This window comes from Hypanus sabinus, chromosome 8, assembly GCF_030144855.1.
Source record: "Hypanus sabinus isolate sHypSab1 chromosome 8, sHypSab1.hap1, whole genome shotgun sequence".
Classification (NCBI taxonomy): domain Eukaryota; kingdom Metazoa; phylum Chordata; class Chondrichthyes; order Myliobatiformes; family Dasyatidae; genus Hypanus; species Hypanus sabinus.
This window is the reverse complement of record NC_082713.1, coordinates 144,296,829-144,322,480: the sequence shown is the minus strand read 5'-3', so window position 1 is coordinate 144,322,480 and position 25,652 is coordinate 144,296,829. Positions and strand designations below refer to the sequence as shown.

At 44.8% G+C, this 25,652-nt stretch overlaps 1 protein-coding gene across 1 annotated transcript in view; it reads left to right on the top strand.

Annotated features, from left to right (window-relative positions):
* Positions 1-24,939, top strand: part of slc23a4 (solute carrier family 23 member 4) — a 104,398-nt gene extending 79,459 nt beyond the window's left edge. Inside the window, exons 11-14 of the mRNA XM_059976449.1 lie at positions 9,478-9,642; positions 20,531-20,639; positions 21,581-21,676; positions 24,595-24,939. Coding sequence (XP_059832432.1) covers positions 9,478-9,642; positions 20,531-20,639; positions 21,581-21,676; positions 24,595-24,818 — 594 coding nt within the window. The 3' untranslated portion in view covers positions 24,819-24,939. The remainder of the gene's footprint in view (positions 1-9,477; positions 9,643-20,530; positions 20,640-21,580; positions 21,677-24,594) is intronic.
* Positions 24,940-25,652: the final 713 nt, after the last annotated feature.

The window sequence follows — 25,652 nt, the reverse complement described above, 5'->3', positions numbered from 1 at the left end:
ATGCTGTGGTCAAATCAAGACGTAGAAAACATGCTGCCCGACCTGCTGAGTTTACCGACCAACATGTCTCCCACCAGACAGAAACAGAACATGTTGATTACACTTTTAACAGAGGGTTACAATTAACTTTTCATTTGGTATATTACACAATACTAGGCATTCAATTGCAACAAATGCTACTTTGGTTATCTCTTCAGCCTCTCCATCTCTATTTTCCACCCTGACAATCTGTAGATACTGATGCTTTCCTTTGTCCTCTTGTCTACTTTCTTGCTTTTCTTTTGAAAAAGTCATGATTTTTCTAGCTTTCCCTTCTGAGGTCATCTCTGTTTTTGACTCTGCCATGACTGTTTTCAGACTGTCACATTACACTGTCTGTGTTGTACAGGGATGACATTAGCAAGCTTTCATCTGCTGTGATGTCATTCTGAACTTTGAAACAGTCCCCTCTAAATACATCCAACTTGATCTACACTTAGTCCAGGCCATTCAGCTACTGTTTTTTCTGAATTACAAGAGCTTGTAGACACCATGCTCTTCTCTGGAGCTTACACAGTTATCAACTCCTCCATCCGTGCTGTCTGTACCATACTTTATTGTTGTTGCTTCTCATTGTGGGTTCACGCAAAAGCATAGACATTGTCCTGAAACCCCTGGGAACCAACTAACATGTCGACTGTGGACTCTCCCACTGATCTATTTGCCACAGAGACTTGTGGAAATTTCTACTGTCGAATGAAAGCCAAATCACTATTCCAGTAATACCTTCGACTCAGCTATGTACTCAGAATTGAAGGACAGAAACTGCCCCCTTGGCCCAGTGGATGCACTGACCATCAAACATTCATTTATACTCATCCTATACTAATCCCATTATATTCTCCCCACTTTCCAACTGTGCTACACAATCTATCATCGGCTCCAGGCATGAGCATCTTTTCCTCTGGGGCGTTCTGACCTGGTCCAACTCTCTAGCCTGGAACTGGAATTGGTTTATTATTGTCACATATACCGATGTATAGCGATAAGGTTTTCTTGCATGCTGTTCACACAGATTGATTCATTACACAGTGCATTGAGGCAGAACAAGGTAAAGCAATAACAGAATGTGGAATAAAGTGTTAAAAGCAAAGTGCTACCTATACCTTATTGCAGGCAGACAGTAAGGAGGTGCAAGATCGTAACAAGTTATATTCTTGAAACAAGGGCCCAATTTATCGTATTAGGAAACCATTCAGTACCCTTACAACAGCAGGGTAGAAGCTGTCCCTGAGCCTGGCGGCACGTGCTTTCAGGCTTTTGTAATTTTGCTTGATGAGAAAGAAGAGAAGAGAGAATGCCTAGCATGGGTGGGGTCTTCGGCTGTGCTGGCTGCATTCCCAAGGCAGTGAGAAATGTCAGCAGAGGCCGTGGTGGGGAGGCTGCTTCCTGTGATGCGCTGAGCTGATTCAACAACTCTTGGAGTCATAGACAGGGCAGTTGCCACTCCAGGCTGTGATGCCTCTGGTTAGGAGGCTTTCTATCGTGCATTGCTATAAGTTGGTAAGGGTCAACAGAGACTTTAGCCTCCTGAGGGAGAAGAGATACCGCCGAACTAGTTGGACTAGGACAGACCAATGGTGATGTTCACTCCAGGAACTCAAAACCGTTAACTCTCTCAACCTCAGCACGATTGATGTAAACAGGAGCATGTGCAGCTCAAGCCACCCCCCCCCCCCCCACCCAGCTACCACCCTCCAACCCCAATGGCCAGCTCTTTTGTTTTTCGGACATTGAAGGAAAGCTTGCGCCCTCTTACTTTTCTTTGTAAGTCTGTTTCCTGTCCTCGCGGTGGCCTTCGCAAGCACTTCTTCACTCAACAGCTTTGGCATTATCCTGATGCAACACAAAATTTCCTGCTGATTGATGCTGAGAAGGACAGATGCATAGCTTTAACAGGAAGACGTATGAACAAATAGCACTGCAACACCATCCCTGGGTCCAAACAATTCTCCCCGCCCTATGCCCATCAGCACATGCTCCAGGCACAAAACCCTGATAGGCTCCAGTGGCAACCCGACAGTTTTCTTCTCCCCACATACGTACCCAACGCTTCAGCAAAGGTAGTTGAGTCATATCAGGTAACCACCCTGCCTACAATAAACTAAGAGGCCATAAATTGATTTGCATTCATTATGTTTTGTATTAATCAGATTGCCTTAAATATATAGTTCTTATCACTGTTCTTTGGTTTGCTTTGGACACCACTCAGTATTCTCACCTCATTATCTGATACTGTCCTGATCACAGCTGGTCCGTACCCTTGCCCCGTTAATCTGAGGCAAAATGGGACAGCTATAATTTTCATGTTATTGTCTTCAGAGCCACAAATCTCTATAGAACATACGCAGTCCAATGACAGCTAAAGCAATGGAAGATTTTGCATAGATATTATGAAGTTTGGCAGCTTACGTAGGGCCCCCTTTCTTTTTCACGTGGCTTGTAGCTTTCCTTCCTCTTTCATCTACTCGGTCTACTAGTTTTGTACTGAGCCTGCTTGGAGTATGCATGTAACTAGGCCTGCCCGTTGGGAGTATGCTCTGACTGAAACTGCCTTATGGCTTCAGACAGTCTTCAAATTGCTCACTATTCTGCACTTTGAACATTAAGTCCAACGCATCAAATGTCTCCACCCAAATCCTTTCATTTGCCAGTCAGCTCTTGTGTTTTGTGACAGTGAACTCTCAACTTTATCACCTCCCGACTTGCTGCTAACCAGTGCATCAGAAATGTCACAGAGCTGGTTTATTGCACATCACAAGATGAATTTCTTCATGTAAGTGGCACGTTTTTAGGAAGCGCACGTTTCCTTCATCTTGATGGAATAAACACGGCTGGATGTTTCTAGCAGCCAGCACTGCCCAGAGGCTTGACTCCTGCAGGAAAATGGTTTTCTCTATGTCTCTGACCCCTCATGACAACGCTCTTGCCATCTTCATCAGCTAGCAGTAGACGTAAGAGCCAAGCAACTGCAATAAAATGTTGTAGAAGATGAGATTTAGTTGTCTTCATTGTCCCTGAGAGGCCTTACAGTGCATCAGCCAGGTGTGGAGACTTCATCGCATTCTACAGCATGCAGCACCAACTTGATAGTGGAAGACAACGGGGTGGGGGGCGGGGGGGAGGAGCAAAGAAACTATAGCCTGAGAGGGAAGTGAGGAGCCTGGGAAACAGCAGCACCAGCCACAGCTCCATACCCAGCTGAGAGGGGCAAGAGGGCATTGGCTGCACAAGAACGTAAGGCACTCCATTTAATACGTAATTTTCAGAAGGAAAGTAGCCAAGGTCAAGCTATTATAATCCTAGGTGTCCAGCTGATAGACCAAAATTATGGAAGTTTAGCTTCTTCTGTCTTCTCGGAGAGTGTTTCCTGTGCTATCTGACAATGTAAAGGAGACTGTGAAGAGGATTGTGAAGATGACCTTAGTCATGCCACCTTTGTGCAGGAAATTAGTCACTCAGATGTAGTGTCACCTTGCTCAGCAGAAATGCTCCTGGAAACCTGCGAGGTCCTTCCGGAATGTATCCCTGTGGCCACTGAAGCATCAATTTCAGCACAAATCACACCCTGATACTCAGCATAATGCCCTGATTAATCCTGTCATCTTCTTAATCAATTTCGACCACTGTGGTGAGCTGTGTCTTGTACAGACTCCTAATCAACAATCCGTACGAAACCGTCATGAACCATGGCACAGATCACAGTGGAGCCAGTGCTGCCATTCTGGTGTGGTCGGTTACTTGTCTTTCCAGCTCAGTGAGAACATGCAACACTGAAACATAGATCCAGGTCCTTTAGTCCAACGATGTTGTGTCGGACTAACCAAATTAGTAATCAAATGCCCAATTTAAAACTGATCTCTTCTGCCTACACAATATCCCTATTCTTCCATGTCCTGCACATTCATGTGTCAATCCAAGGGTCTCTTGAAGACCTCTGTTATATTTGTCCCCAGCAGCACGTTCCAGGCTCCCGTCACTCTCTGGATGTCTCTGTGAAATTTATCCTCTCTCAGTTTAAACGTGTGGCCTCTGGTACTGGACTTTTTAATGGGCAGGGGGAATACTGGCTTTCTAATCTATCTATGCCTTTCGTAGTTGTTATGTTTGCGGTACTGGGAAGCCAGGTGGCCGTGAATAAGACACACACGAGAGACGGAGAGGTGAGGAGCAACATGCTGCTGTTTATTTTGCTTGTAAGTAATCTACCCAGGTTGCCCTCTCACATTGCGTTCAGTGCACAGCAAGCAGGGAAACTCGACAGCAACCCTTAAAGGTCAAAATATGCATGAATACACACAATAATCTTAAAAAAACTCTATAAAATCTGCCCTCAGCCTCCACAGCTGCAGAGAAAACAGCCTAAAATTTGTCCAGCCTCTCCTTACAGCACATGCCCTCTAATCCAGTCAGCGTACTGGTAAACTTCCTCTATATCCTTTCCAAAGCATTGACATCCTTTCTATAATGAGACAACCAGAATTGAGTGTAAGTGCAGCCTAACTAGAGTTTCCTATGAAGCTGCAACACGATGTCCCAATGCTTGAACTCATTTCCTTAATAATGAAGGCAAGCTTGCAATTTGCCTTCTTTCCTACGTTTCAACCTATGTAACCACTCACGGAGCTGTGGACTGCAATTTGCCTCTAAATATCAGCATTGTTATGAGCCTTGCCTTTACATTTAATCTCCCAAGTGCAACACCTTACATTTAACAAGTTGAACTCCATTTTTCTGCCCATGTCTGCAACTGATCAAAATCCGCACGGTAGGTTAGTTAGGAAAGTTCAATCGTTAGGTAGGTTCAATCGTTAGATATTAATATTGAAGTAGTAAAATGGATTCAACAGTGGCTGGATGGGAGATGCCAGAGAGTAGTGGTGGATAACTGTTTGTCAGGTTGGAGGCCGGTGACTAGTGGTGTGCCCTGGGGATCTGTACTGGCTCCAATGTTGTTTGTCATATACATTAATGATCTGGATGATGGGGTGGTAAATTGGATTAGTAAGTATGCAGATGATACTAAGGTAGGTGGCGTTGTGGATAAGGAAGTAAGTTTTCAAAGCATGCAGAGAGATTTAGGCCAGTTAGAAGAGAGGGCTGAGCGATGGCAGATGGAGTTTAACGCTGAAAAGTGTGAGGTGCTACATTTTGGTAGGAATAATCCAAATAGGACATACATGGTAAATGGCAGGGCATTGAGGAATGCAGTAGAACAGAGTGATCTAGGAATAATGGTGCATAGTTCCCTGAAGGTGGAATCTCATGTGGACAGGGTGGTGAAGAAAGCTTTTGGTATGCTGGCCTTTATAAATCAGAGCATTGAGTATAGGAGTTGGGATGTAATGTTAAAATTGTACAAGGCATTGGTAAGGCCGAATTTGGAGTATTGTGTACAGTTCTGGTCGCAGAATTATAGGAAAGATGTCAACAAAATAGAGAGAGTACAGAGAAGATTTACTAGAATGTTACTTGGTTTTCAGCACCTAAGTTACAGGGAAAGATTGAACAAGTTAGGTCTTTATTCTTTGGAGCATAGAAAGTTGAGGGGGGACTTGATAGAGGTATTTAAATTTATGAGGGGGATAGATAGAGTTGATGTGGATAGGCTTTTTCCATTGAGAGTAGGGGAGATCCAAACAAGAGGACATGATTTGAGAGTTAGGGGGCAAAAGTTTAAGGGCAACACGAGGGGGAATTTCTTTACTCAGAGAGTGGTAGCTTACTCAGTAGTGCCATTTGCCATCTTTCTACACTATCCACAGCACCACCGATCTTTGTATCATTGGCAAACTTACCAACTCACCCATCTATCTTTTCATCCAGGTCATTTACTTATATCACAAATAGCAGAGGTCCAAGTACAAGTTATCTGCAATTTGAGAAGGATAAGGGCAGATCGGAGGTGTCAGTGTTGCAGTTGAACAAAGGAGACTATGGAGCCATGAGGGAGGAGCTGGCCAAAGTTAACTGGACAGATATCCTAGCAGAAAAGACAGTGGAACATCAATGGCAGGTATTCTTGGGAATAATGCACAAGGTGCAAAATCAGTTCATCCCCCGGAGAAGGAAGGATTCAAAGGGGGGTAAGGGGCCACAGTGGTTGACAAAGGAAGTCAGAGATTGCATAGCATTAAAAAAAAAGTATGACAGAGCTAAGGTGAGTGGGAGGACAGATGATTGGGAAATTTTTAAGGAACAACAGAACTTAACTAAAAAGGCAATACGGGGAGAAAAAATGAGGTACGAACGCAAGCTAGCCAGGAATACAAAGGAGGATAGCAAAAGCTTTTTTAAGTATGTGAAGAGAAAGAAGATAGTTAAGAACAATGTTGGGCCCTTGAAGAATGAATTGGGTGAAATTGTTATGGGAAACAGAAAAATGGCAGAAGAATTTATTAAGTACTTTAGATCTGTCTTCACTAGGGAAGACACAAGCAATCTCCCAGATGTATGGATGGGCCAAGGACATAGGGTAACAGAGGAAATGAAACAGATTGACATTAGGAAGGAAACAGTGATGAGTAGACTGATGGGACTGAAGGCTGACAAATCCCCAGGTCCAGATGGTCTGCATCCTAGGGTACTAGGAGGTGGCCCTGGAAATTGTGGATGCATTGGTAATCATTTTCCAATGTTCCTTAGATTCAGGATCAGTTCCTGAGGATTGGAGAATGGCTAATGTTATCCCACTTTTTAAGAAAGGAGGAAGGGAGAAAACAGAGAACTATCGTCCTGTCAGCCTAACATCAGTAGTGGGGAAGATGCTAGAGTCCATTATTAAAGATGAAATAGTGGCATATCTAGATAGCAGTGATAGGATTGGGCCAAGCCAGCATGGATTTACCAAGGGCAAATCATGCTTGACTAATCTATTGGAGTTTTTCGAGGATGTAACCAGGAAGTTAGACAAGGGAGATCCAGTGGATGTAGTGTACCTTGATTTTCAGAAGGCATTTGATAAGGTCCCACATAGGAGATTGGTGGGTAAAATCAGAGCTCATGGCATTGGGGGGAAGATATTGACATGGATAGAAAACTGGTTGGCAGATAGAAAGCAAAGGGTAACGGTGAATGGGTGTTTCTCGGAATGGCAGGTGGTGACTAGTGGGGTGCCACAGGGCTCGGTATTGGGACCACAGTTGTTTACGATTTACATCAACGATTTAGATGAAGGCATTGCGAATAACATCAGCAAGTTTGCTGATGATACTAAGCTGGGTGGCAGTGTGACATGTGATGAGGATGTTAGGAGAATTCAGGGTGACTTGGATAGGCTGGGTGAGTGGGCAGATACTTGGCAAATGACGTTTAATGTGAATAAGTGTGAGGTTATCCACTTTGGGAGTAAGAACAGGAAGGCAGATTATTATCTGAATGGTGTAGAGTTAGGTAAGGGAGAAATACAAAGAGATCTAGGAGTCCTTGTTCATCAGTCACTGAAGGTGAATGAGCAAGTGCAGCAGGCAGTGAAGAAGGCTAATAAAATGTTGGCCTTTATTACAAAGGGAATTGAGTACAAGAGCAAGGAAATCCTCTTGCATTTGTACAGGACCCTGGTGAGACCACACCTGGAGTATTGTGTACAGTTTTGGTCTCCAGGGTTAAGGAAGGACATCCTGGCTGTAGAGGAAGTGCAGCGTAGATTCACGAGGTTAATTCCTGGGATGTCTGGACTGTCTTATGCAGAGAAGTTAGAGAGACTGGGCTTGTACATGCTGGAATTAAAGAGATTGAGAGGGGATCTGATTGAAACGTATAAGATTATTAAGGGATTGGACAAGATAGAGGCAGGAAATATGTTCCAGATGCTGGGAGAGTCCAGTACCAGAGGGCATGGTTTGAGAATAAGGAGTAGGTCATTTAGGACAGAGTTAAAGAAAAACTTCTCCCAGAGAGTTGTGGGGGTGTGGAATGCACTGCCTCGGAAGGCAGTGGAGGCCAATTCTCTGGATGCTTTCAAGAAGGAGCTAGATAGGTATCTTATGGAAAGAGGAATCAAGGGATATGGGGACAAGGCAGGAACCAGGTATTGATAGTAGATGATCAGCCATGATCTCAGAATGGCGGTGCAGGCTCGAAGGACCGAATGGTCTACTTCTGCACCTATTGTCTATTGTCTATACAGCTTCCTGAGGAACTCCAGAAGTTGCAGGCCTACAGACAGAATAAAGTTCCATTGACTGCTACCCCCTGTCTTCTATGGACAAACCAATTCTGAATCCAAGTGTCCAATTCACCATGGATCCCATGCATCCTAATTTTCTGGATGAGCCTTCCTTGATGGAACTTGTCAAGCATCTTACTGAAATCCAGGTCGATAACATCCATACCTCTACCTTCATCAATCGCCGTCGTCTCCACCTTGAAAAACTCAACAGTCAAGTTAGTGAAACACCATTTTCCCTGTGCAGAGCCATGCTGACTGTGTTTAATTAGGCCACAGTTTACCAAATTATCATAAATATTATCCCTAAGAATTCCCTCCACTAACTTCTCCATGACTAATGTGAGACTCACTGTTCTATATTTTCCAGGATTATCCCTATTTCCCTTCTTGAATAATTGAATATTAGCTACTTGCCAGTCCTCCAGGACCTTGCCAGGGGCTAGAGAGGATACAATGATGTTGGTCAAGGCACAGGCCCTGCCTGTCCCCCTAACCGATATCTCCTATCACTATTACTCTGCCTGACTTCAACTCTCACTGCTGAGCCTCTAAGCCAGTGACCAAACTGCAGCCCGATAGCTAACCCCACGCCAGCAATATGCTGAGGGGAATGGCCACAGGGGATCATGTCTCTTCCCTTACCTCTCCTGGTGACCAATTTGTTTGCAAATAACTTACCCTGCAAGTTACAATTTGTGGTGATGAGAGATCTCTCCATAAAAGTAGGTTTGAAGAATCAGTGGCAACCTCAATGGAAAATGTAAGGCTTGGTGGCATTTTACAGGTACAGAGAAGATGTTTTGTCTGATGGGGAAGTGTAGAATCATTTATCTGCATAAGCAGCTGGTTCTTAACATTGAGGCAAGCAGTATTTTCCCCCTCAATAGATTGTGGGTCTTTGGATTCCTTTATGACAGGTTTCTGCGAGTATTGTGTCATTGGGAGAGGCACCTGGTTTCTCTTACGATCACCCACCAGTTCTCAGCAACAGTCTTCAGCCAGCCTCTCTGAGCACACACTGCTTGTATGAGAGAATAAATGGGGCAATCAGTTGCAGCCCAACGGGCTGAACATTTACTAATCCGACTCGGCAAAGCCGAGACATGAAGTGTGTTAGGAGCAGTCTCCTCAAGTTGAAACATGCAGCTGAAAGGTAATAACTGGTGGTTGTAAATTGGGAAGGATAGGTTCGAAAGGAATGGATAATGTATTAATCTGAAATAGTACACTGTATACTAGTGCAATCTCTCTCTTTGTTCTTGTTTCAGGTGGGGAGCCGAGTTGTTATTCTCACCAGTGGATTATTAATGATTTGTGTGGGAATGCTTGTAAAAATTGGAGCAATTTTTAGCACCATCCCACAACCAGTAATTGGTGGAATGTTGATGGTGATGTTCAGCGTTATTACAGCTGTTGGAATTTCAAATTTGCAGGTACAATGTTCAGTCTTTCCAATTGACCAAACGGCTCTGCATTTTCAGATTCGGAATAACGTCCATTTGGTGCAAGGGTGCAAATGTGCTCACTGCCCTCGGCCGCCATTCACCAGGTCATTAATTAGAAATGGAGATAAGATAAGGGCAGTACCCGAAGAACAGAATCCAGTGTTTTACAAGTAAATGAGGTGCAAATTCCATTATTATTATTATTATTATTAGTAGTCTGAAGTTCACCTGTTGACTTCAGCTGAAAATGATGCAGCTACAGAACACCTGCTGGTGGCTGTCTCTCGGTGGATGTGCCAGAACCAGTCAGCTCCAGACTCTGATCCTAACGTACAACTGCTTGTCACTTAATGAGATATGGCACTGTGGCCTTATTATGGCACTAGAGGCACTCCTGGCCTTCTCATGTGGCTTAGCGTCTAAGCCCAGCAGAACTGTTTCTACTGACGGGAGAAGGGGCAAAGGCGGGTCCTGGTGCCTTAAAACCGGTGTTTCGGGTAGATGGAGCTCGTCAGCCTGGGATAGCAGTCCATCTGAGAGAGGGAAAACTCTGATTTTAAACCTCCGCTGCCTTGTGGCCATACCCACTCATGGGAAAGGCTTTGGGAGTAAACCCTGAGGACAAATCCGGAGCCGGGGTCCCTAAGGCAGTCTGACGTTGCCTTCAACCTCGTTCTGGCAACTCCTGCGACGACACTGGTGCCAAGCTGTATCAGCCCTTGGACAACATCGGTGGCATGGAGAGGGGAGACTTGCAGCAAGGGCAACTGCCAGTCTTCCGTACAACCTGCGCCCCGGAGAGGAGACTCCAGTAGACTTTCCAGGCGCAGATCCATGGTCTCACCAGACTAATGGAAGGAGACTAACCAGAGGAAGAAGGCATGGATATACTGGATAAAATAAAATAATATATAAAGAGAGCTAAATAGGTTGGTGTCATTCAAAGCTAGCAAGTCATCTTCCCCAAATATATTGCTGACAGGTATCAGGATGGAGGGAACAGAGCTCTTGTCTATGGTTTTTAAATCCATCTTAGATATGGAGTGGAGCCCGAGCACAGATTTATATGCACCTCTTCGCCAAAGAGAGAATTAGATATAAACCTGCTAATGAGATAGCATACTGTATATCTAACTGTGGGAAGCTATTAAAGGTGAGATAACCTATTACAGGTTATAACTATTAGACAAAACAAAATTCGTTCTCACATGGAAAAGCAATGAAAGTCAAATCACTTACCGGGAATCTGAATAAGATAGTTGAATTAACAAGATTTTGCAAAGAGAGCTCAATATGTAGTACTTCAATGCTGTTTGAAGTACTATACTGTATTAACTTGGAAAAGAGTTTACCGGAATAGGTGTAACTTGGGTACAAATTCCCTTGGCAGAGTGGTGATGAATGGTTGCTTTTCTGACTACGGTTATTCTGGAGCATCACATTTCCTGTTAGTTGAGGCTGTCCTGTAGCATTCCCACCTCAGAGAGAGATAGGTTTGAGTTTAGGTTCCACGCCAGCAATCTGAGCAGTACTCTGAGAGTTCCATATTGTCAGAAGGACAGTTTATCTGGTAGGAGGTACCGAAAATTGCACAACCGTCTGCTGTTTCAGAATATCAATCCTGTGAAGTTATTTTGCAGAAGAGTTATTGCATGTATCCAGGACTGTTCTCTAGCCACAGTGAATATTACCAAAAACGTTAGATGAATAATATTTTGTATTTTGGCACCTACTATGCATAAATTGGCTGCTGCCTTTCAAACATTACAATGGCGACTGCACCCCAACAGTATCTTACTAGCTTAAATTATTTTGAGTATTATGAAGTTGAGAAGTTTAAAGTTCAAAGTACATTTATTCTCAAAGTTTGTGAACCATATACAAGCTTGTGAATCATCTTCATCCAGGCAGCCACAAAACAAAGAAGCACAAGAGAACCCATTAAAAAATCCCACTCTACAAGGACCGTCAAAACACCAAATGTGCAAATAAAAAGAACAAGTCATGCAAGAAATAAAAAAAGCAAACAAATAACAAGCAGAATATTGAGCACAGACTCCCCAGAAGGGAGTCCACAGCCACAAAGCCTGTTCAGTGGTGAGATGAGTGAAGTTGGCCCAGAAGCCCAGTGACTGCAGGCCACAGCCACAGGCCCAGTTCAGTGCTGAGGGGAGTACCAATGGTTGCAGGCCATGGCCATAGGCCCAGTTCAGTGCTGAGGGGAGTACCAATGGTTGCAGGCCACAGCCACAGGCCCAGTTCGGTGCTGAGGAGAGTTCTAATGGTTGCAGGCCACAGCCACAGGCCCAGTTCAGGGCTGAGGGGAGTTCTAATGGTTGCAGGCCACGGCCACAGGCCCAGTTCGGTGCTGAGGGGAATACCAATGGTTGCTGGCCACGGCCACAGGCCCAGTTCAGTGCTGAGGGGAGAACCAATGGTTGCAGGCCACAGCCACAGGCCCAGTTCGGTGCTGAGGAGAGTTCTAATGGTTGCAGGCCACAGCCACAGGCCCAGTTCGGTGCTGAGGAGAGTTCTAATGGTTGCAGGCCACAGCCACAGGCCCAGTTTGGTGCTGAGGAGAGTTCTAATGGTTGCAGGCCACAGCCACAGGCCCAGTTCGGTGCTGAGGAGAGTTCTAATGGTTGCAGGCCACAGCCACAGGCCCAGTTCAGGGCTGAGGGGAGTTCTAATGGTTGCAGGCCACGGCCACAGGCCCAGTTCGGTGCTGAGGGGAGTACCAATGGTTGCAGGCCACGGCCACAGGCCCAGTTCAGTGCTGAGGGGAGAACCAATGGTTGCAGGCCACAGCCACAGGCCCAGTTCGGTGCTGAGGGGAGTACCAATGGTTGCAGGCCAAAGCCACAGGCCCAGTTCAGTGCTGAGGGGAGTACCAATGGTTGCAGGCCACAGCCACAGGCCCAGTTCGGTGCTGAGGGGAGTACCAATGGTTGCAGGCCACAGCCACAGGCCCAGTTCGGTGCTGAGGAGAGTTCTAATGGTTGCAGGCCACAGCCACAGGCCCAGTTCGGTGCTGAGGAGAGTTCTAATGGTTGCAGGCCACAGCCACAGGCCCAGTTCAGGGCTGAGGGGAATTCTAATGGTTGCAGGCCACAGCCACAGGCCCAGTTCAGGGCTGAGGGGAGTTCTAATGGTTGCAGGCCATGGCCACAGGCCCAGTTCGGTGCTGAGGGGAGTACCAATGGTTGCAGGCCACGGCCACAGGCCCAGTTCAGTGCTGAGGGGAGAACCAATGGTTGCAGGCCAAAGCCACAGGCCCAGTTCGGTGCTGAGGAGAGTTCTAATGGTTGCAGGCCACAGCCACAGGCCCAGTTTGGTGCTGAGGAGAGTTCTAATGGTTGCAGGCCACAGCCACAGGCCCAGTTCGGTGCTGAGGAGAGTTCTAATGGTTGCAGGCCACAGCCACAGGCCCAGTTCAGGGCTGAGGGGAGTTTTAATGGTTGCAGGCCACGGCCACAGGCCCAGTTCAGGGCTGAGGGGAGTTCTAATGGTTGCAGGCCACGGCCACAGGCCCAGTTCGGTGCTGAGGGGAGTACCAATGGTTGCAGGCCACAGCCACAGGCCCAGTTTGAGGCTGAGGTGAGTTCTAATGGTTGCAGGCCACAGCCACAGGCCCAGTTCGGTGCTGAGGAGAGTTCTAATGGTTGCAGGCCACAGCCACAGGCCCAGTTCGGTGCTGAGGAGAGTTCTAATGGTTGCAGGCCACAGCCACAGGCCCAGTTTGAGGCTGAGGTGAGTTCTAATGGTTGCAGGCCACAGCCACAGGCCCAGTTCGGGGCTGAGGGGAGTTCTAATGGTTGCAGGCCACGGCCACAGGCCCAGTTCGGTGCTGAGGGGAGTACCAATGGTTGCAGGCCACAGCCACAGGTCCAGTTCAGTGCTGAGGAGAGTTCTAATGGTTGCAGGCCACAGCCACATGCCCAGTTCGGGGCTGAGGGGAGTTCTAATGGTTGTAGGCCACAGCTACAGGTCCAGTTCAGTGCTGAGGGGAGTTCCAATGGTTGCAGGCCACAGCCACAGGCCCAGTTCAGTGCTGAGAGGAGTTCTAATGGTCACAGGCCACAGCCACAGGTCCAGTTCGGTGCTGAGGGGAGTTCTAATGGTTGCAGGCCACAGCCACAGGCCCAGTTTGAGGCTGAGGAGAGTTCTAATGGTTGCAGGCCACAGCCACAGGCCCAGTTCAGGGCTGAGGGGAGTTCTAATGGTTGCAGGCCACGGCCACAGGCCCAGTTCAGTGCTGAGGGGAGAACCAATGGTTGCAGGCCACAGCCACAGGCCCAGTTTGAGGCTGAGGTGAGTTCTAATAGTTGCAGGCCACAGCCACAGGCCCAGTTCGGTGCTGAGGAGAGTTCTAATGGTTGCAGGCCATAGCCACAGGCCCAGTTCGGGGCTGAGGGGAGTTCTAATGGTTGCAGGCCACGGCCACAGGCCCAGTTCGGTGCTGAGGGGAGTACCAATGGTTGCAGGCCACAGCCACAGGTCCAGTTCAGTGCTGAGGAGAGTTCTAATGGTTGCAGGCCACAGCCACAGGCCCAGTTCGGGGCTGAGGGGAGTTCTAATGGTTGTAGGCCACAGCTACAGGTCCAGTTCAGTGCTGAGGGGAGTTCCAATGGTTGCAGGCCACAGCCACAGGCCCAGTTCAGTGCTGAGAGGAGTTCTAATGGTCACAGGCCACAGCCACAGGTCCAGTTCGGTGCTGAGGGGAGTTCTAATGGTTGCAGGCCACAGCTGTAGAGTGAGTTCAGTGCTGAGGTGAGTAAACCTCATGGAGTAGTGAGCTGAAGGAGTTTTTCCTTCGCCATCAGCCTTGATGCCTTGATCTTTTTAATCTAGTTGGCTCTTAATTCAGCCAAACATCAGTTCATTTTTAACCCTTGGGCCCAGGCCTCACCATTTTGATCTGGCCACAAGTCTGCTCCAGCAATGGCTACTGCAGCCATACCTGCATTTTCAAGAGACCAGTTTGCTGAATCCTTCAGCATAGCGCAAAAATGCAGGTCACACGGATGATTCAAAAGTCCAGCTCCCAAAGGGAAATTACAGGCTACAGATTGCGGTGGCTGTAGTCCAGAAAAAGTGTAATAGATCAGTTAGGAGTTTTGTTTCCTGCCTGCCTCTCCAGCACCAGCTTTAACAGGAAGGAGCTTGACAAGGCTTTACTATATGTGAATAGCCTTGTCTATAGCAAAGGGAAGACAAATCTGTGGATCTACTAAACATGCCAATGTGATCATTAGTGAGGCACGTGGTAGGCGACACCAGAAAGACAAAGATAAACTAATGAAACTGACAGATAGACATAATTTAATGCAATTATATGCAAACCCTTGCACTTTGGAAGAAAAACAGAGTGCAACTTGGACATTGCATTTCAGGAGAATAGATAAAGCCTTGCAGAAGGTGCAAAGGGCAACAGGCATTCATCAGGATGAGATCACTGATGCTGGACTTCAATTACCTAGAGAAGCTGGAGAACCTGAAGTTGATTGACTTGCATGAGAAAAGTGAGAAGGGAACCTAATAGGAATATTCAAATTGATAAAAAATAATTGGTAAAAATGGAAACATTTCTTATGACAAGTGGTTTGAGGTGAAACTAACAAAAGCTTGGAAATGAGAAGAGATCTCTTTACACACAGATTGATTAAAATTTGGAAGACACTATTGGAAGAAACATTGGAAACAAATTCCAAAAGACACTTGGTTCCGTCTGTGAAGAGGAACTTACAGAGTACTGGGGGAAGGGTGGGATATATAACTAAACTGGACAGCTCTTTGAACGAGTTGGTACAAGCTTGATGAGCTGGACGGCTTTCTCTCTGCTAGGATTCTGTACTCTATTCCACTAGGCAGGTCACATTTGTAAGTTGAGTGGAGAAAGTGGGTAGATTAGCAATAAACTACTCAGAAGGCTCAGGGTTAGCTTGAACGCGAAGACTGACTAGAACCAATACCTTTGCTGAAGCGTTTGCTAGCCCTATGAAAGAGAATTTAAACCAGCTTGGCAGGAGAAAGGAACCTTAAAGAAAATTCAGGAATGAGAGAAATAAAGGGGGAAGGGGAAATTAGAAAAGAAATGTGAAGAAGCACAAACAAGAGAAAATCTACAGATGTTGGAAATTGAACACACACAAAATGCTGGTGGAACTCAGCAGGCCAGGCAGCATCAATGGAATACAGTACGGTCAATGTTTCAGTCCGTGAACTAAGTAGATGTCAAGCACACAAAGTCAGTTAGTAAAGGTTATTAAAGTATAGAAAATGCTAGTGATAAAGTTAAAGGCATTGTATCTGACCTCCTTCAGGATTTGCAAAAAGGTAAATGAATTAGAAACACACTAGAATTGAAATTGGTAGACCTCATTGCCATTTCTGAAGCATGGCAGCAAGGAAGAGGGAGGGAACCAGTGCAGTGATGAGACATGATCTTGACCTATGTGTACAGCAATCAGCAATAAACATTTTTTAAACATTATTTAAACAATAAACATGATTTAAAGACAACCAAAATCTTAATATCGGGTGTGGTCCAAATCAGAAAATTTGTGATGCATGTGTCAGGGGTAATATAATTATCATAGGAGTCTCTCTCTTCCATGTAGAGAATGATCATGATCAACAGGTCACAGTGAAGAACTAGAATCACTTTGAATCAGGCTTAAGAATGGCAAAGGACACAAAACATTGGCAGGAGTTGATGATGAACCACCAAATTGTACTAGTAATATTGGTGTGACATAACTCAGTGAATCAGAGTTGTATATACTAGGAGAAATGCCATAAGCATTTTAGACTTTAACCTACATTCAGATTAGACAAATAAAATCTGAAATTATAATGAAATTTAATTACTGGATTATTTTTGAATGTTTTGCTTGTCAAGCAACCAGGGTATCTTAGAGTCAGGGAAAATCAATTAGACCAGATGCTGGAAATCTGAACTAAACTCTGAAAAATACAGGAAGCAGATTAGAGAGTACCTTTGGATAGGACATTCAATGCTAACTTTGCTTCTCATTCCATAGTTGTTGCCTGACCTGATATACGAGGGGTGATTGATAAGTTCATGGCCTAAGGTAGAAGGAGTCAATTTTAGAAAACCTAGCAGATTTATTTTTCAACATAGACCCCTCCTACATTTACACACTTAGTCCAGCGGTCGTGGAGCATACGGATCCTTTCTTTGTAGAAGTGATCCACAGGAGGGTGATTGATAAGTTTGTGGCCTAAGGTAGAAGGAGAGGAGTTATTAACTTCAAACTTTCTGTGTTTTCACTCAAAGAGTTGAACTGCACGTGCATGTAAAGTTGCAAGAGATTGCTGTAGCACCGAGTTCAATAGTTCCATTTACTGTCAGAGAAATGTATACGATATACAACCTGAAATTCTTGTTCTTTGCGGACATCCACGAAATCAGAGAAGTGCCCCAAAGGATGAGTGACAGTGAAAACAGAACCCCAGAGCCCCCCACTCCTACCCACACACAGGCAGCAGCAAAGCAATGACCCTCCCCTCCCCCACTTACTCCAGCAAAATAATGCATCAGCCCCCTCCACCCACCAAGCAAGCAATAGCAGAGCCCCCACAAGAGGCCATGATCTTCAGTACGACAAAAACTAATAGTTCACCCCGACAATGGACAAACCACAGGCTCTCTCGCTCCCCAATAAAGGGGCGGAGATGAGCCTCCCTTTCGCAGCGAGCGGGGAGACATAACAAAATGGCTCACTGATTTGTGATGATAATGTCTGCCGCGTTGCTTTATCGTCCGAGTTCTCCGATTTGTGAATCAGCAACAGGCTCTCCCCCACTAACGAGTGAGAGAGGGAGAGTGTGCAGTTCGCTGAGTACGGAGCCCCCAATGCCGATCCACTGTTCCCAATGCTCCATTTTCTCCAATGGCACTGGGGTAGAGTCGGCTCGTCCACAGGGCTGGAAAGCCTCGGAACCACAAAGGTGGGCTCATCTCCTAGGCTGCGTCCTTGGGATATGGAAAAGTGGCAGGTCATGAGCCACTGGGTGCAGGTCCCAGCACTGTGAGTGTAACTCTATGTCAGGATCTCCGACAGAACCACCTTGAAAAGGGAAAAGAGAGATGTTAAAGGTAGAAATTAAGCTGTTTCCTCAGATGAGCTCTAAAGAGTCACTGTTAAGTTGCACCATTGGATGTTTGGGGACATTCTAAAACTTAACAAAAGAGGAGCAAGAAGCTGGTAAAATAAGCATGTTTGGAACATAAGGTAAATTGACAAGAAACGTGAAAAATGGGGAAAAAAACCTCTCTGGGATGTGTAAAAGAAAAGACCAGAGAGAATAAATATGGGCCCCTTACTGACAGAGGCAGAAACATTTATAATGGGGAAAAAGGAAGGAGGTGAGTTGGGCTTAAACAATTACTTTACTCTGTCTCCACAGGCAGAACATAACAGATAAATTAGAAAATTAAAGATTAAATGAGAATAAAGACCTGAAGAAACTATTAGTTAATAAACACTTCCAGAGAAAGTTGTGAAATTGCAAAGTGCTAAATCCCAAGGATTAGATGCTGTCCATCCCAGATTCACCTTGCTTAGTACGACAACTGTGATTTGTCCGGTCTGTTAAAGTCTGCAATGATCATGGTATTTCTCCTGTTCCTCTCAGCTCACCTGAGCAAACCCAATATTACAAGTACTATTTGCTGGTCTAAATATACAGTAACTCCTTCCAATGTTTTAAAGGACGTGGCTTTTGAAAGGTGGATGCACTGGTTGACCTCTTCCAGGATTTTATAGATTCTGGAATTTCTCTGTGAGCTGGAGAGTAGAAAATGTGACCGCATTGTTTAAGAAAGGAGAGGGAAAGCAAGTTGGGAACAATTGACCTGTCGGCCTAATAACTGGGGTAAGGAAAATGACAAAATGCAATAGTGAAGGGTATAATACCCTTTGAAAAGAATACTGTAATAGAATTGCATAAAATCAGCCTGGATTTATAAAAGGTGAATCACATTTGACTAACCTATGAGACTCTAGTAGGGGTTCCCAACCTTTTAATGCCATGGATCAATACCATTAAGCAAGGGGTCCATGGACTTGGGTTAGGAACCCCTGTATGAGAGTTCTATGGGGATGTGGCTAGTGGAAGGGATAAGCAGGATCTAGTGGGTGTGTTTATCTGGATGTCTGGAACACTCTCAATAAAGCTCCATTGTTGTTCAGGTCTTTCTGAGACATCAAATGCACAGTTTGGGTGTCCTTACCAAAGAAAGGGTGTACTTGCCATTGAAGGCGTCCAACTGGTTTCAGGAATGGTGGGTATCAGAATTGCTTATCAAACCTTAGGGGAAATTAAGTTCACGGGCCCTTCATATTTTGGGACTTGAAAGGTAAAGGTGAAGAGGGCAGCCTAAGGAGATGATTGGTTGCTGAGAAAAGAAGGCAGCAGTTACCTTTGCTAAAACATGTTGATGACAAATCATGGGTGATTTCAGAGGGGTGAACAGTTTTCAGCTGGGAGGCTTTGAATGGTTTAATCTCTGCTGCTGCATAATTCTCAGTTCTGTAGTGACTGTTCTTCAGAGAATATTGGCTGTGGAGCAGATAGAATGCTGCATCATCTCTCTTGGAGTTTTGGGGTGCTTCTGCCTCCAGGTAACACTGAAACTAGTCCATACTAACAGCCATGAAATTTTAACAGGCAGCTTTTGACATCAAAGCTTCCCAGTTTAGCTGCCCCATCGTCTTCTGTAGCACTTGTAGTGTCTAGCTAATACCTAGGGTCAGTCTTTCAATATGGGATTAACTCCTGTTCTACTCAGCTTCAGATTCCAATATGCTTGTATTAAAAGGACTTTATTGCTCAAAGTGCAGCACGTAGCATTTTCAAGGGCTGTCTGTTGGATTGCATGCCGATCTGCATTTCCGCTCTGCCACCTTATGGCTAAGATGATGAGAAACTCCTTCTCTGCCTAACCACAGCTTTCAGTCAGTTGAGGAAATGAACAAATGGAGATTCAGGTCTCATGGATCATTACAGCAGCCTTATCAAGCTACTGGAGAAACTCCATCACTGCTAACTGTAAAGTCCTTCAAATTCACGGGATAGAGCCCTCTTCCAGCCTGACATCACCTGCCCTGAGTCTTAGCCTGATACAGCAGGGAGGCCACCTTGTTCGAAAAGCAGGCACCTTATTCCCAGCTCTTTCATGAGAGGAGGTACCAGGTGAACAGAACAAAGATTCAAGAATGTGCCTAATACCTCCTAGAAGAAGTGCAACATCCTCCCTGTCTCCTGGCAGTCCCTGGCACAGGATAAGAAGCATTCAGGACGGTACTAAGAACCTCAAGATCATGCACTGGGACCGTGTGAATGGCAGAAGGAGCAATCATCTCAGAAGTTGCCCACCATCTGACTGGTTACCAACCTCCTGTCATACCTGTGGAAGAGTCTGCTGTTCCCAGGCAGGCCTCATTAGCCAGAATCTGCCCTGAGGAAAGTAAAGAAAGTACCGTCATACCTGTTTTGGATGTGAGCTGTGCATACTGAAGTTCTGGTCTTCAGTGAACGTGGTAGATGATGCACTTCCAACCCTCCATCATCTCAATCCCTGCCCAGCCCAGCACGTCAGTGACCAATCTACATCTGAAAAATATGCGTTGCATGACTGAATTTCTAACCCACAAACAGCAAAATCGTTTGATATAGAATAACATGTTATGTTGACACTTTATATTCCCGTTTCATTGTGCGATGTTTGAAGAGTTTTTGATTCAGTTAAAATTTGCCATATTAAAAGTCAGAGCATATTGAGAATGTTGGAACCTTGGATAAAGCCCATTATTTCCTTTAATCGCTATTCCTTTTTATCCCCCTTTAGTTTGTGGATATGAACTCTTCAAGAAATATCTTTATTTTTGGATTTTCCATGTTTGCTGGCCTGGCCATTCCCAACTGGTTAAATCAGCATCCAGGTTCTATACAAACAGGTAGGTTTATACCATTGTCCAAGTTTGTGTCTAGGTCTGTATTTATCCAAATAAATTGATTGAAAAACTTTATTTTCCTGCTAGTTTGTGACCTGTAAGTGAGATTGCCAATAAGCATTCATTTACTCGGGGTTTCCAACTATTTTTAATGCCATGGACCCCTACAATTAACAGAGGGGTCCATGGACCCCAGGCTGGGAACCTGAGCAGATTGACATAGTTTAGGTGATCTGGACCAGTGGGAAATGGATTCATGTTTTCTGCATTTATGTGAGATGCTTTACAACAGAAGGATGAGAACTTGGCCTCCAGATGTGAAGGCAAATGTCCATTTGTACATCCAAGATCGCACAGTTCTTCTTTATCTGGCCTCTTCGCTCATTCCTCTGATGACTCACTATTCCTTTCATGTGGAGAGGAAGTTTCCTATGGTGGGGTGTCAAGAACTAGATGGCACAGCCTCAGAATTGAGGGGTGACCTTTTAGAACAGAGGTAAGGAGGAATTTTTTTAGCCGGAGAGTAGTGAATCAGTGCAATGTTCTGCCACAGGCTGCGGTAGAGGGCAAGACCATTGGTATATTTAAGGCAGAAGTTGATCGTTACCTGATCGGTCAGGGCATCAAAGGATACGGCGAGAAGGCAGGTGTATGGGGTTGTGTGGGATCCGGGATCAGCCGTGATAGAATGATGGAGCAGGCTAGATGGGCTGAATGGCCTAAATCTGCTCCTATGCCTTGTAGCCTTATGGACTTAATGGATTCAAACCAACTGTAAATGCAAGCAGAACCACATTCCCTGTCTCTCCATATCTTTTCCAATCCCATCAAGGCTAAAGCATTTCTTTACTGTATAAAAATAGGGGGATTCTATTTAATCTCAGAGTTGTTCCATGAAAATTGTAATGTGCACACACAATTAATCTAAACATTCTGCTTTGCAGGAGTAGTTCCAGTAGATCAAGTCATCCTTGTACTTTTAACCACCAGTATGTTTGTTGGAGGATTTCTCGGTTTTTTTCTGGATAACACCATACCAGGTAGGCTTCCGTCACTCTGTGAGAGCGATGAAATTATAATGCCGTTAGACCTGTGGTAATGAAGTTGGGATGAAGGGGATGAAATTGACATGGACAGGGAGAGGGATGCAGAGGAAGTAACATCATTCTAACTTGCATTCATTTCCAGTGAAATCAGCCTTGTTCCACAGCGGGAGACAGATACATTCACAAAATGCTGGTGGAACACAGCAGGCCAGGCAGCATCTATAGGGAGAAGCGCTGTTGACGTTTCGGGCAGAGGCATCGACAGTGCTTCTCCTTATAGATGCTGCCCGGCCTGCTGTGTTCCATCACTATTTTGTGTGTGTTGTTGTTTGAATTTCCAGCATCTGCAGATTTCCTTGTGTTTGCTTGGCAGGTACATTCAATTTGTTTTCTAACCATTTTCACACAAACTTCAGTCACCAGAGTTCATTCAGACCTCTGTGGCACTGATCATAAACTGTATTATTTGCAGATATCACCATGGCACCGGCCTTTAGATTGCTACCTGGGCATTCGTTTAGTTAAATTGCTCCACCACATACAAATCTACGGAAAATACCATTAATCCCATTCCACCATTAATTTCCCTGCAATCCGCCACATTTCCACGGACTCCTCCTAGATTTTCCACTATTCACCTCCTCGAGGAGAATCTATGGGGGCAAGTGACCTATCAGCAGGACTTCGGAAAGTGGGATGGAACCAGAGCACCTAATGAAACCCACACAGTTACAGGGAGAAGATGCAAACACTGCGTTGATAGCACCCGTGGTCAGGATCCAGCTTATGTTGCTGGAGCTACATGTAAAGCAGTAGTAAGACCATACAACCATAAGATATAGGAGCAGAAATAGGCCATTCAGCCCATCATCTGCTCCGCCATTCAATCATGACTGATCTAATTCTTCCAGTCATCCCCACTCCCCTGCCTTCTCCCCATACCCTTTGATGTCCTGGCTAATCAAGAACCTATATATCTCTGCCTTAAATGGGCCCAATGACTTGGCCTTCACAGCCGCTTGTGGCAACAAATTCCACAGATTTACCACCCTCTGAGTAAAGTAATTTCATTGTCTCTCTGTTCTAAATGGACATCCTTCAATCCTGAAGTTGTCCTGGACAATTTGTCCCTCTTGTCCTGGTCTCCCCTACCATGGGGAATAACTTTGCCATATCTAATCTGTTCAGGCCTTAGATAAGGCCTTAGCAGAGACCAGAAGTTTCAAGTGATGCCTTTGGGTCCTGATTAGTTGCTATGCCACAACATATGATGCATAACTTCATGGTGTTCTTTTGGAGAAGACATGTAAGATGGCAGACGCTGTAATCTGGAGCATAAAGCAAACTGCTGGAGGAACTCAGCTGGTCAGGCAGCATCTGTGGAGGCAGAAGGATTTCTGGCTGGCCTTTCAGGTTCTGGTGGTTCCACCAGGGTTGAGTCCTTGTCATTCTGTCTCTTTGCTTTTGGTGTCATTCTGGCAGGTCTCATGCAAAAAATGTTTGAAAGCTGTAATGGACACGTGAGTAGACAAAGACAAAAATGCTGAGAGGGAAATTGGATGTGTAGGGAAGCGTAATCTTCGGAGCATCTAACAGTAACTCACTGAAATTGTACTAATGCTTATTAACAGTGGTAACATTCAGGTTACTCATAACCAACAGTAATATGATCACTCCCTGAATATATATCTGCAGTACCATGCATAATGAATGGATTCAAAGGTCAAAGTAAATTTATTATCAAAGTACATATATGTTACCAAATACAACCCTGAGATGCATTTTCTTGCAGGCATACTCAATAAATCCATACTAGAATAATAACCATAATGGAATCAATGAAAGACCACACCAACGCCGGCATTTAACTATGTGGAAAAGATAAAGAACTGTGCGAGTACAAAAAGAAAGAAATAATAGTAATAATAAATAAATAAGCAATAAATACCAAACTTCCCATATTTCTTCTCTATAAATGTGCATTTCAATCTTTCAAATGATGGTCTAGGCTCAATCTCAAGAACGCTGAGGGCTCTCTAGCAAGCCATCCATAAATGGCCTCAGTTCCCAGCCTTGCTTCCTTCTCATTATATCCTCTGGCCTCCAGTGCAGTTTGATCCAATTCCTCTTTTTCACCACCTCCACCGCCACCCGACTCCTGGTTTGGAAATATGTTTATTCATTCTCTCCCCATGCATTTCCATCTCCTACTGCTATTCTCCTCTTTCTCCAAACTCAGTTTCCAACTCCCCACTTCTCTTGGCCCCATTGTGGTCCAATTCTTTCTATTCCTTTCTTTTAATTGATTCCCCAGATCTTGGCGAGACCTGTATCTACTGTTATGACCCAGATGTGAAAGTGGTGGTGAGCCACCTGGAACTGCAGCACCCCTATGGTGAAGTTGCACTCAGCCTACTGTTAGTCACCCCGATACATATGATCATTTTCCACCCGTCTCTCACCGTCTCTTGCTTTACAACATTCCCTTTCCCATTTCCAAGCCTCAGTCAGTGGCCAACATCCCTGCACCCATTCCCTCCTGGTGCAGGCAACTTATGGCACATGAAGCGGGATGAGTGAATGAAAGGGGTGAGGACCAGGTCATTGTGGGAGATGGTGACATCATAGAAAGTGATACACATCATGACACTGCAATATTTCAAGTGTGTAGATCTTCCAATCCTCCAGAAGCAACACCCAGGAGATCTACATTCCAGTCTGAATCTCCTCACCAATCCAAGAGTCTATTTGAATGAAAGGGAAAGCACAGAGATGATATCAGTATGTCTCAAAACGCATTCCCCATGTGCAATGGACGCACTACAAAATGCATAAACACAAGCCCAATAAGAGAATTTCAATAGTTATTCATCAACAGACTGTGTGCCAGAATAATGTCTAATGTTTTTCAGGTTCAGAGAAGGAACGGGGTATAGTCACTTGGAAGCAATCTCTCTGTGCTGATGGTGATAAAGCAGCAACTGAAAGTGAATGCTACAATTTACCTTTCGGCATTGGCTCCAGATGTTGCACTGGTGCTTGGACAAGATACATCCCCTTCTGGCCAAAGCCGAAACCTACTGAAGAGGAGGAGAAGAAAGTGAATGCTCAAATTCATAATGAAACTCAATTTTAATGCAGTGTGAAAAATACTTGAATCAACCATTTTCACAAATAGATGGAATTGCTGTATATTTCATTCATATTTTCCTAAAATAGAACTTTAATCTCCTCTGCATCAAAGAAACAAATAAGAATTCTCCAGAAGTTTCTAAAAGTAAATGCCAGAGGTTACAAGGTTATGAGAGAACATCACTACCACATTATCGTAACCACATTCCACTTCCCTCAATTGTTTTCAAAATGTTTTCTCATTCCTTTCTTCTTGTGACAATTAAAAAATTTCAACAGTTTGTCTCCCTCTCCATATGTAAGATCTGTAATTGTATACTCAGGATAGTTAATCAGTAACAATGCAAACGATTCTTGGAGCTTTATAATGTAGATCTTCACCTGGAAGATTTGCACCTGTGCGGATTTCCGATTAGAATGAGTACCCACAGCCGAGGACCTAAACTGATGTGAAACTATTGGAAAAGCACAATCTGATTGCATTTCATGTAACCTAATGACAAAGAGAATAACTGGAATCATTCAAGAGATTTTGATTAAGCAATACCTTGGGGTAAGTTTCTCAGTGTAAATAAATTAATAACTGATGTTATTCTTTCATTTCTAGTTTGTGTGCAGGATGCTAATAATTACAGCTTGCATTCTGTTCCAGACCTTCTCAGATTCTATGATCTGATACTGTTACTGCTGTATTTCAACTGTAGACAGTGACATGATCGTCTCTTTTAGCTGTTGCCCATCTTCCTACCCTGAAGTTCCAAAATGCTTGCATGTATTTTTTTCATGACAGATTGCACGTGCCTGCAAAAGGAGAAAAGTAAGCTCAAACATTTCATTG